General features: G+C 55.5%; 1 protein-coding gene across 1 annotated transcript in view; it reads left to right on the top strand.

The window, feature by feature from the left end:
- TEX264 (testis expressed 264, ER-phagy receptor) overlaps positions 1 to 12632 on the top strand; it is a 29288-nt gene that overhangs the window by 2325 nt on the left and 14331 nt on the right. Inside the window, 3 exon segments of the mRNA XM_082348251.1 lie at positions 708 to 757; positions 760 to 998; positions 9386 to 9607. Coding sequence (XP_082204377.1) covers positions 742 to 757; positions 760 to 998; positions 9386 to 9607 — 477 coding nt within the window. The 5' untranslated portion in view covers positions 708 to 741.

Here is a 12632-nt window from a genome sequence, read left to right as displayed (position 1 = left end):
CGGGTAGCTCCGCTCAAGTCTGGGAAGCATAGTGCTGGACTTTGTTCTGCCTGCTCAGGCTATTTTAACCTCGTCTCTCCTTTGGTTCTGGATGGGTGAGCTTGTTGGAAAGCAGTATTTCGCGGGCCAGATGTGCTTAGCAAAGGAGAGCTTCCTACAAGAGTCCCTTCCTGTGGCACATTTTTCCCCTTGACGTTTTGTTCCTCATGGTTTCCCTGTTTTTAAATAAGTGTTTGGGCCCTGTGCTTGCCCGTCCTCCCTCTGGCAGTGGCCCATGAGGCTTGGGGAGACTGGGCAGGCAGTGTGGCTCAGTTGTGGTAAGGAAGAGGCAATGTGGGGAAAAGGCAGGCTGGCTGACGTCTGGCCCAGCAGGGGCGGCTGGTCAGGGCCAGGAGTATGTCCCTGGCTGACTCACTCCTGTGCCCCTCTATGACTCAGCTACCCCAGGTGTGACCAAGGCTGCCAGCTGACAGAGCTGCTCTGAGAGCCTCAACAGTTGTGATTAAGAAATAAAGAGGCTTGTAGCTTCAGTCATCCTTTGTAACTCCCTTCTAGGTCACTCTGTGTGTAGACACCTCTGGCTCCTGCCTCTCCTGCATCAGAGCACCCAAGGCAGGGCTGAGGTTGGGCCAGAACTGGCTGGCGGGAAGGTGGGCACATTGGTCAGACAGGCTACCAGCCACCTTTTCCTTCTGTCTCCTTTGCAGTTGCCTTGGGGTGCGGCGTGGGGGGCACAGAGCCATGTCGGACCTGCTACTCCTGGCCTGATTGGGGGCCTGACTCTGCTGCTGCTGCTGACGCTGCTGGCCTTTGCTGGGTACTCAGGGCTGCTGGCTGGGGTGGCAGTGAGTGCTGGCTCACCCCCCGTCCGCAACGTCACTGTGGCCTACAAGTTCCACGTGGGGCCCTATGGTGAAACTGGGCGGCTTTTCACAGAGAGCTGCAGTGTCTCCCCCAAGCTCCGCTCCGTTGCCGTCTACTATGACAACCCCCGCACGGTAAGGAGCCTCCTGGGCGCTGGCTGGGGTTCTACCCCATGGACAGACATGGGGCAGGGCTTGTTGGGCAAGGGGTGTTTTGGTTTCTGAGGAAGGGGTGGGGAAATCGTTGAGCTGGCTGTGCACACCACCTCCTCTCTGAGCTTGAAGCTCCTTCCAGATTTAATCTGGACTTCTGCTCCAGACATCCATATGCTGGCTTTCTACTTGTCCCGATCTAATTTTCCTGGCTTGTCTCTGCCCATGGACTTCTGAGTGCAGGGGGCCACACCACTGTGAGTCCCTAGCCTCTGAGGGGGCCTTGGTCTGTTGCCTCCTCTTCTGTCCCTCCCTCAGCCCCATTTGAAGCCAGCACTCTAAGACCAGGCCATTTCAGATGCTGCCCTCTCTTTGGGGTCATATCTTGTTTCTTTGCCTTCCCTCTTTCAGCTCTCACGCTGAAAGAAGGTGGAATCTTCCAGCCATTATGGTGTCCCCTGGCCCAAGGATAAGGCATTTCTTTGGACATCAAGCTGCCTGGTTGGGAGAGTGCTTTGGGGGCAGGTGGAGCCAGGTGAGCTGTCCAGAATGTCCAATATGCTGGGGTCAGAGACTAACCTGACATCAGTGGCACCCTGTGGGCATATGGCTGTATTTACAGCCTGTGGTGAATCAGGACTCACCAATGTGGCCTCCTGCCATGCCATGAGGTGGTGCTGCCCACAGCTGCATGGGCTGGCAGCTCTGCCAAGGGTTCTCCAGCCTCCAGCTGGAGCCTCCAGCTCTGAGCCTTGGCACACCAGGCATTGAGAATCCCCAGCTCTGGTTTTCTTGCCTGGAGAGCTCAAGTGGGCAAGGCCTATAGCCTCCATACCATGTGCTGAACAGGCCTCAATGGGGTACTCAGTCGAAACAAGGCTGTGCTGACTCCCTCTCTGTGCCAGGTTCTGCTTGACACCTGCACTCTGGAGATGAACAGACATGGCCCTGCCCTCAGGAAGCTTTGTGTGGTTGGCAAGTCAGCCCTATACAGATGCATCTCCAGCAAGACACTGTGTTCGATGCTCACAGAACTTTGAGCGAGCTGTGGGTTTGCCTCAAGTCTGCCAGGGAGGCTCAGAGAGGAGGTCTTCTGTCATAAGTAGAATTTTGCTCCACTGGGAAGGCCTCCTGGCTAAGGGGAACTGCAAAGTGCAGGCCTGCAGATGTCGGATGACAGAGGAAGTGTGGCAAGTGAACACGTGGTGGGCAGAGAAAGATGTAGAAGGGTTTGCTGGGCCAGGTGGTGGGAGGTACAGTAGGTTGGGAGGAAAGGTACAGCACAATTTGCCACCTTTGATTTAGGGAACTAAGCGGATGGCAGGTGGAGGAGAGAAGGAGACGAGGCAGGGGGCCATCGAGGAGATTGGGCTGGGTCTGGGTGAGAGGTGATATGGCCTGGTTGAGGGATGAGTAGACATTGAGGTTTTGAGGTCACATGGCTCAGAGGTGGCACTAAGTGACAGTCAAGAACACTGGGACCCAAGTGGGATGGGGCAGGCACAGGGCTATGGGAAGCTCCTAGACCAGATGCCGGGCCCCCACCCTTGCAGGGGTCTCTTGTGTAAGTCCCTGTCCCTCCTCTACCCTCCCCTGGTCCCTGCCCCTCCTTCCACATCTGACCCAGTTGGAACCCTCTGCAAGACCTCAGTGGGAGGGATGAGGGTCCTTGCAGCTGCCTCTTTCCTCACCGGCATGTCCTGTTCCAGAAGCAGTACATCGCCTCTTGAGTTGGAGGTGCTAATTCCAGAATGGGAAAGGGCCAAGGCAGCACCGTACCTTTGGGTCATTGCTGGAGGCTGGCTCAGGGAAGAGTGAGATAGAAGAATCCTGGCATGGGACACTCTCCCTATGGCCTCCTGACCCAGCCACCTCCAAGCAGCCCACCGTACAGCTCTCCTGGAGGTGTGGTGGACTGTCTGAGATGGTGGGACTTGGGTTTCCGGGGTTGGCTGGGCACAGCCCGACTTGGATACCAGTCTGGGGGCCCATGGCCTGAGAGGACAGACTCAAGGTTAGTAGTCCTGGGTTTTGATTCTGTCTCACCACTGTCCTGCTGTGTGATATTGGGCATACCACATACCCTCTCTGAGCCTCCATTTCCTCATCTGCAGAGTAATGTTAAAAATACCTGCTTATAGGTAGGCTGGCAAGGGTTAAAGTAAGTGACATAGGTGAGGCATTCACCCCAGTACCTTGCCCTCAAGAAGTTGTTGTAACAACAACAAAAAATGGGTGGAAAAAACACTCATGCTAATTAGGTGTGATGAGGGGTTGTTAGGCTGGGCACTCATAACCCAGGCTTAGACCCTAGGCCTGGCTGTGACCGTCTGGTTGGCACAGAGAATGAATATATATGTTAAAGTGGCCCCTCTGATCCTGTCCATCCCAGTCCTGGGTCACTCTGTAAGAAACTTGTGTCCCTATTCAGAGCTGGGTCACACCCTGACACCTGCGATGGCTCACCTGCCTGGCAGAGATCCTAAAAGGTTCAGGGAACCCTGGACCCCCAGGCTTCAGGTGCTCATGGCTATCACAGACTATCTGGTCCATAAGGACCTGAAGCCTCTGGGTCCACACTGCTGATACTATAGAGGAGGAGAGTAAGGAGTAGTTAGCAGGAGGTGCGGTACTATCTGAGTTTACTCATGCTTTTTTATTTCATTTAGCAAATATTTGAGCACCCTGTCTGTGCCACTCTGTCCTGGGCACTGCTGCACAGTGGGGACCAAGGGGCCCAGCCCTCAGGCCATCTCAGTCGGGGTGGGGGGTGTCAGGGAAGCCTGAAGGACAGGCCTCATCCAGTCCTGGGGAAGGCCAAGAAGCCAAGCTTTCTGCTCCCTAGCTGCCTCCTACAGCGGTGTCCAGCATGGGGCCCTGCGTATTATGGTTCACAGAAGGAAGGGACAGGATATAGGCTGAGCTGTGGAGTGTCCCATCCCCATTCCACCCTCCCCAGCACAGCACAACACAACAGGAGCCAGAACCTGCTTCTCTGAGTGTGGGAGGAAGTGAGGCTATTTCAGGTTCTGTGAGTGGGGCAGTGAGTGACCAGGTGAGAGGTGGCCATGTGCTGTGGGTGCCGCCCACCCCCGTGAGATATAAGACTGACAGCTCCCCAGCCACACCCCTTCCAGGCCTCAGCTGGACAGAAGGAGGCTGGTTCCTGAGAAAGGCCTGGTGAGGCTCCCCTGGTCTGGCTCTGGGCTCAGGAAGTGACACAGAAAAGGGTACCAACAAGGCAAGATTGTGGCGATTGCAGTGGACCATTTCATATGAGATGCTGCTTGAGCATATATATCCTGGAGATGCATATGTATGTCTGTATGTCAGCCAGCCAGCCCTATATTTTGGAGTTCTCATGGGATAAGCCTGTAAGATCTGGGCGAGTGGTTCTTGTGGTGCAGGAGGAAGGATTCCGTTCTTCATCCCTGAGGACCTTGGTGGAGGTGGGGGGAAGGAAGGAGCATGTGGCAAGAAGTTGACAGCCACCTATGTGGCTCATAGGTGTCCCTCTCCTCTCCAGGACACCGCCTTCATGGAATGTGGCCATTTCCTCTTTTTTTTTTTAAGTCAATGATTTTTTAAAAAATATTTGTTTGTTTGTTTGTTTGGCTGCACCAGGTCTTAGTTGGGGCACACAGGCTCCCAGTCTCAGCATTCAGGATCTAGTTCCCTGACCAGGGATTGAACCCGGGCCCCCTGCATTGGGAGTGCTGGGTCTTAACCACTGGACCACCAGGGAAGTCTCATCATTTCCTCTTCTAAGTGCCAAGGGAAGGGGGTGATTCCAGAGTCAGTCAAGGATCTGTCCCCACCTCTCCACCCCCCTTACCTCAGCACACGCACACGCACACACACACACACACAGAGACCCAGTTCTGTCCTGCCCTTGTATAGTTCTGCCCTCTCTCTCCTGCTTGGACAGTGACTTTTGCCTCCCCTCCTGGGCCTAGTTCCTCTGGGAGCCTTGGGTGTTGGGAAGGAGGTGGAGAGGACCCTGAGCACCTTATTTGATCCTAACCAGTTCTGACCTGTGAACAGGCCCTCGTGGCTGGGCTGCTGTTGCCGTGCCCATGGGCGTGTCCTGTCTGCCAGCCTGGCCCTCCTCCTTCTGCCCCACCCTCTGCTGCCACTGCCTCCGCTGCTGTGTTTGGGGCTTAAGTAACCTGCCTGCTTGCTTGCCCCTGTGGGGAGCTTGGCTGAGGCCGGTGGAGCATGGCAGCCTGTTCAGCTCACCTGGGCAAGGCCTAGGAGGGGGTGCTGCCTCCAGGCATGGAGGGGTTTGGGGAGGGGACTGGTGGCGGTTGGGTACTGCCTTTAGTGAACTAGACCACACTGAAGTTTCTTTTTCCCCCTAGTCCACTGAGAATTGGTTTACGGTCACCACGTCTGCAGGGGCTGAGACCAGTAAGAGTTTTCTGACATAGGCCTGTGCCGTACTTCCCCTTCAGTATATGTGGGGATGGTGCCCCCTCCTCTCCCTGGAGGCACTGAGGTCACATGGAGCCTGGGAAGGGGTGGGGTGAGGGAGTAAGATTTCCCAGGATTGAGCCCTCAACAAGGGCAATGGGAATGTGAGCTGAGCTGATGCTTCCTGGAGGCCCAGGCCATCGCCTACCCCAGGTACCCCATGATGATTTTCTGCTAGATGGAATCTAGGTTTCTGCTCACAGCAGGTTAACTGCGGGCCCCTGTGGAAAGGTGGGCTGGGTAGTCTGGCCAGGGAGGAGTCAAGGTATCCCTCTGGGTCTGGGATTGGCAGACAGTGCAGCTGTCCCAGTCAGATTATGCAGGTTATGGACCTGGGGTGGCCCATTTCTAGTGAACCCAAAGGCTGGGTTTGGTCTGGGCTAGCTGACACCATTTTTTTCTTCCTGGACCCTGGAATTTATTGATCTTGTCCAGTTTCCAGATTCAGTGAGGTCTTGGCCAGGCAGAGACCCTCTCTTCGCTATGACCTCACACAGCAGGGTCAGCAAGGTACTGCAAGGCCTCTCCGGAAGGGGCAGTAGGGCCAGCTTGTACCCGGAAGCTGTAGGTTCCAAGTAGATTGTCCTCTTCTTAGAATGCTAGGGCTCAAGAGGCCTCACAGCCTGAAGGAGATAACTCTGGTATCTCTTTCCTAGCACTTTTGCTCTGAGGGCAGATTCTGGATGGGCCTACCTTACTGAAATTGTTGGTGGGTCTGGCCACTGCCCTGTCTCCCTGGTATGGTTCCTTGCTGGTGCTAGTTCTGGTCCAGCTCTTGTTCTGGTCATAGGTACCCAGAGAAATGACTGATACAGGGAAGAAAGGGAGAAGGCAGCTAGAACTAGAAGGCCCAGCCTGCCCTTCGAAGGTCAGGCCCAAATAAAGACATTGTATTGAACCAAGGTGGGTGGGGTTTCTAGCCATCAAGACGCTCCTCCTTTCAGGGCCCTTCACCGTCTCAGTGGGCCATTCCCCTGGAGGTAGGCCTGGGCTCTCCTGGGAGCCCAGGAAAGCCTTCCCCTGCTCTTGAGACCAGCCTTGCCACTCCCCAGCCTGTCTTAGGCCCTGTCCCATCTCTTCCTTGCTGGTGCCTGGTTCAGCTGTCTCCCAGCTCCCGCTTGGTATGGGGCTGCTTAGCAGGTGGTGGGCTTGCTGGGTAACCTCCGAGTCTGCCCCTTAGCCACTTGGACAAGGGAAGGGGCAGGAAGTGTTCTCACTTCTGGAATTGAAAAGTTGCTCAGGCAGGAAGGGAGTCCCCGTGCCCAAGATCTCAGGAGCCCTGTCTCCTTATTAGCTGCTTCCCTCACCCATGACAAGAGTTCCTCCTTTTTCAAGGTAGAGGGAGAGGAGGTTTGCTCATGATGCAGAGCCTGTGCGAGCAGGTTTATGCATGCATGCCTGTACTATCGCTGAAGAACTTATGTGCACAGGATCCTGGACCTTTCCCCCTAGAGGCCTGGAGTGGAGGGGAGGAGGAGAGGCCACCTCCTTACAGTGCAGCACAAGACTGCTCCCTCTGGTGGGCATTTTGGGATCAGAGGGGAGGGGCTGCTTAGTGAGGAGCAACAGAGGCTTTCAGGAGGAGGGTTGAGCTGAGTCTTGAAGGATGGTTGAGTTTCCCAGGCAGAAAGGACTCTGCGGTAGGGTTACGAGGACATTCCAGGCAGAGGAAGTAGCCTACGCAACGGGAGGAAGCATGGGAGGATGTGGCATGTTTGGGGAGCTGCAAATAGTTCTGTGTGGGGGTGTGGTAGGAGAGGAGGCTGGTAAGGCTGGCTTGCCAGAGCCCGGATTTGTCTCTCCCTCTGCCACTCACATGATTAGTGGGCGCCTGCCCACCTGGGTCTTGGCCCCTACTCAGGCCTAGGGATGCAGAAAAGGAGTGCTAGGTGAGTGTGTGGACAAATCCAGGCAGTGTGTTGTGTGGGCCACCCTGAGACAGCCTTGCATGCTGGCCTCGGGAGTTTCGTCATAGAGGTGAATTGGGATCCACTGAAAGGTTCTAAGCAGGATGATCACAGGTGTTCTGGTGCCTTTGGGGGACTGAGAAGGATGTGGAGCTGGAAGGTCTGTGAGGGCTGCTGAGGTGATCAAGACCCTGGGACCCAAACCCGGGCAGGCCAGGTGTTGGAGAGGAGATTATCAATTGACCTTCCATCCATTTCTCTGTTTAACCTGTATTGGATGTTTTGTATAGCATAGGTCGCTAGGGTTAGTTAGGAACATGAAGATGGGCTTTGCCGCAGACACTGTCCCTTGGTCTGTCAGCAGGAGGCCTGCCAGAACCACCTGCCTCTCTGGCCATCCTCAAGTCTTGGGTGTGAATGGGGCAGTTGCACCATCTAGAGACAAGAGGTGGTACTGCAGTGCTCTCCAGCACCTCTGGGTAGGGTGGGAGGAGCGTGAGGTTGAGAGAAGTGACCGAGCTGCAAGGTTGACTTGATGTGGGTAAGAGTTTACAGCACAGTATTGGAGTCTGTGGGGGTTGCCATTGAGCCACCCTGAGAGGCTCTCCAAGAGGGTGTTTGGACCTGAAGGATGGGCAGGGAGGAGCTACATGTTCAGAGGTTTGGGTAGATGGGCATCCTAGGCCAGTGGTTACTTGTTTGGCCGGTGTCATAGCTACTAATAACTGACAACAAATATGGAGCACTTGCTGAACCATGCTCAGTCCTCATGTGAAGCATCTTACAATTCTGTAAGTTGATATCAAGGAACTGGGGCTTCAGGAAACCAAGGGACTCATCCAAAGCACAGGACTCAAGATTCACACCCAGGCCTGCCTCTCCCAGAGTTGTGGTCCTGACCACTGCACCATATTGCCTGCCACGAAAGCCCTGAGTTATGCTTAATGACATAGGATTCAAGGGGATCAGGGCTGCAGAGAGTGGGAGGTGACCCCCAGGGACTACGCAGAGGTGGGAGTCAGTTCCCAAGTTTCAGGCAAAGTGAGACTCCAAGGACAGGGCTGAATTGGCCAGAGTAGAAAGGCAGAGCAGGGCTGAGACACCCCTGGGGGATTGTTGACAGGACTTGGAAAAGGCCAATGGGAGGGCAGAGACAGGTAAAAATGACTTCACGGTACTGGGAAAGTAGGCTGAGGAGAAGAGCAAGTGGAGGTAGAAGGAGTTTAAATTTAGGGGTCAGTGGCCCCTGAGTAGGGCCTTCAGATTGAGGAAAACCCAGGATGGAGAGCAAAAGGTCTGTGGTAAGTCTCTTGGATTTAGGAAGAGATACCCCTGGGGGCTGGTACAGATTCAGGTGGCAGGAGGTGAGACAAACTGGGACCCCTTGATACCAGAAGGAAAAGCAAGTGCTGGCCCTTTCAGGCCTGGAGTCAGGCCTAGGAAGTGTTGGAGACTCATGTAGGAGCCCTTACCTGGCTGGGGTTTGTGGGAGCCAGGGGAGGGAGGGGAGCAGAGTGAAGTGAAGTGTAGGTACTAGGGGTCCAGGGAGACTTAGGGGGAACCAGCAGTCTCAGCCAAGAAGGGGCTTGGGAAGTGGGGCAGGGTTTAGGATAGGGTGTGGGTTGGAGAGGAGGTATTGAGGCCCTGTTGATGATGGCTGGCCCTGCCTAAGAACCTGGGGAAGAGGATCTCACACAGTTTGATCAGCAACCCAGAGTTCAGTTTTGCTTCCTGACCAGCCTTTCTGTGGCCCCTCCACAGCCGGCAGGGGCCTGCCCTGTGCAATGGAGGGATGGATGAGTCCTGCAGCGGGATGCCACAGGCCGGGTTTCAGCAGGAAATTGTCATCTCCATTATGGTGTCTGGAGCTACGTGGCTTGTTGGAGCTAGTGGTTCTGCCAGGCCCACGCTGGCAAGAAGGCAGGAAGCAGGAGGTCTGTGGGCCTCCTTCCTTTGCCCAACCCTGACACCCCTGCTCTGCTTCCCCAGGTGCCCCCTGAGAAGTGCCGCTGTGCGGTGGGCAGCATTCTGAGTGAAGGTGAGAAGTCACCCTCCCCTGAGCTCATCCGACTCTATCAGAAATTTGGCTTCAAGGTGTTCTCTTTCCCGGCACCCAGCCATGTGGTGATGGCCACCTTCCCCTACACCACACCCCTGTCCATCTGGCTGGCTACCCGCCGTGTCCATCCTGCCCTGGACACCTACATCAAGGTGAGACACAAGTCTGGTGTGTGTGTCAGGGGGCAGCCAGTCCTTTGAGTGGGTTCTGGGGAGGCCTGCCTAGCCTGGGAGGAAAAGGCCATTTTGGGAGGGCAGCATGTCGTGGAGCAGGTGCCTGTGGAGCTAGGAAGATGGGCAGAGGCTGCTGGCATTTCTTCCATACACCCGAGACCTCCTGGGCCCCAAGCATCTCCCAGGAGTACGGGTAGTTTGTTCAGAAACCCAGTCCTGTCATTTAAGCTCTGACTTGGAACAAAGACATCCTTAGTGCTCAGCCCCCACTCCAGACCCACCCTGTCCCTATCCTGCTGGGCCCTGCAGAGCAAGGGCCCTGAGACAAACTTTCCCTGTTGTAAATTACTCCTCCTCTAAAACATTTTGTAAACTTGGGTGCTAGGGAAATGACCCCAATTTGGGCTTGGAAGTGATTGTTTATTCATCTGTTCAACTTGTATTTATTGAGTGTCTGTGCTAGGTTCTATGCTGGATGTGGTGTGAGATATTGGTGCATGAAATAGGCATTTACAGTGAGGTGTGGAGATAGGTAATAACGTCAAACAAAAACGGGACACATGCTAGGAAAGTACAGGGTGAGAAAAGGCAGGGAACCAAGTGCACAGAGTGGTCAGGGACAGCCTCTCGGAGGAGGTAACCTCTCAGGCAAAATCCTAGAAGAGCCCTTGGAGGGGCGGTAAGAATGTTCTAGGCAGAGCTAGGGTGAGGAGCGTGGGTTTGATCTAAAGGCAGTGGGAAGTCACTGCAGAGTTCCAGCCAGGATCCGAGCTGTGCCTGTGCAAGATGGGCTCTGCTGTCATTGGGCAGGGTAAGGCTGGACCGTGGCTCATGGGGGCCGGGTGGAGGTGCTTTGAAGCTGTTATGAATCCTGCCGTGTATGGCGGCAGCTTGGGCTGGGGCAGTAGCTGTAGAGATGCAGACAAGGGTGGAGACTGACAATTTGTTTTGGAGGTAGAACTGATGGATTTATGGATGGGTTGGATGATGGGGGGAAGGAGTGGGAGGAGTCACAGGTTGCAGTCCCCTCTGGGCAGGGCAGGTGGGTGAGCATGTAGTGGTGCTTTCTACTGAGGTATGGAGGGCGGAGGGAGGAACTGGTTTGGGGGGCCAGCTCTGTGGGCTGTGTCGGGGGATCTGCCTGAGGGACATCTTAGTTGGGGTGTGGAGTCCACAGTGATGTGTGTAGTCTGGAGCTCAGAGAGGATTGGGCTGGTGAATATGTTTGGTGACATGAGCCTATTGACAGTATTTGCCCTGGAGGATGGCTGAGGCAGCAGAGTGTACAGAGGGCATGGCCAGTGTGGCTGGGATCAGGGAACAGGAGAAAAAAGTTAGCAAGAATGTGAACTTGGCGGTTTTGGAAGAACCTGGTGGCTTGTTCTCCAGAGCAGCTTGGGAAAAGGGACAGGGCCTTGGTGATGGAAATGGGAGCTCAGACATGTCCTGGTTAAGTGTCTGGTATCAGGGCTTGGGAATGAATAAATGGAGCCCTGGGTCACCATCTGTGGCCTTTGTGGGCAGAGACAGGAAAAAGAAACAGGAGGGCTGCTGTGGTAGGGAAGGGGCATGGGGAGGATGGAGGAGGATTTCCTTTGTGAGCTGGAGGTTGGCAGCCAGAAGGGTGCTGGGTGTGGGGTCGGGCCGGAGGCTAAGGGGCAGGGTGAGGCAGGAGGTGGGGGAGCTGGCTGGTGTTGAGGGCAGGAAGAGAGACATCAGTGCCTAAGGCCTGCTCATCATTTCACCCAAGGAAGGGCTGGTGTGTGGTATCTCTGGTCCTGTCTGTGTCATCCTCAGCTTCAAGGGCCAGTCTGGAGGAGCAGCCCTGGGAAGAGACTTTCTGGGTTCCAGACCTCAGAACAGGACATGTGGTGTGGTGGCGAGCAACTCAGCCACCACAGCCTTTTCTTGGCTTCAGGGGTTTATTTTTAGACACCTTTGTCCAAATTTCCTGGCCCCTGACAGCTTCACAAGTTGCCTGGTTTTGACGTCACCTCTTTGATGAAAGCCCTTCCTCCTACCTCCTCCTCCCGTGGGAGCCTGTCAGCTGTGCTCTGGGCTTGATTTTCGTGGAGTTGGGGTTGCAGCAGGGGGCGTACCATCCTCTCTCCTGCCTGTGATGAGGAAGCCACAGGTGCGGGGCAATGCAAGGGGCTTCTCAGGGATGTCTGCGAGGCGTGCTGTGTGGGCTTGACCACCAGCTGGGAGAGTGAGACAGATGCCGGGCTGCCCTCAGTGGAGGCACGGCCCAGGTGCTCTGCTGGTTTTGGGGGTGGGGAACAAACCCAGGTGAAAGACGAGGAAGGGGCCGGCTCTCTTTGTTGGTCTCAGCCTGCAGTGGACAGGGGGTGGCCCTGTGCCTCTCTTGGCCTAGGTGACAGAGAGAAGAGAATGTAAGGCTCGCTCTCACACCTGCCCTCTTCCTCACTGCCCTGAGACCAGAGAAAAGAGGCTGCTAATGAGACTCTGGGTGCTCCTGACTCTCCCAACCCTGACAGCTGGCTGCCTTTAACCGTGTGTGCGTGCGTGTATGTACATGTTACGTACATGTGCGCGTGTCTTTTTTCTCCACCCCACTGGCTTCTCTCTGGATCTGAGGCTGGGTCTGCTGTGGAGTTGCTTCAAACGCAGTGACAGCAGCCCGTCGGCTTTCTATTTCAGGAGGGGTGAGGGAGGCAGTAGCCAAGAGGAGGGGAGGGAGGACTTGGCAGGCTCACCTGCTTCCCCAGAGGCTGGGGCGAGGGGTGGAGGTGAATGATCTCAGAGCTTTGGATGAGGGAGGTGGAGAGCAGCTGCTGTTCCGGCAGTGGCAGATGTCTGAGACTGGGACAGGATTGGTCTCACGGGACAGCAAGGTCCTGGGGGCTCTCTGTGAGGAACCAAAGACAAGCATTTGTCAGGGCTCTTGTGGGGATTCTGGAAGGATGGCTGGATCCCAGCTTTGTGGTCTGTGCGGCAGCCCCTGGCTCTCTGGCCAGGCTTCTCCAGCTTGGCAGCCTGGCAA

This window comes from Balaenoptera borealis (assembly GCF_965194805.1).
Source record: "Balaenoptera borealis genome assembly, chromosome: 12".
In the NCBI taxonomy this organism is placed as follows: Eukaryota; Metazoa; Chordata; class Mammalia; order Artiodactyla; family Balaenopteridae; genus Balaenoptera; species Balaenoptera borealis.
The sequence above is the reverse complement of the archived record's forward strand: the minus strand, read 5'-3'. Positions and strand labels throughout refer to the sequence as shown.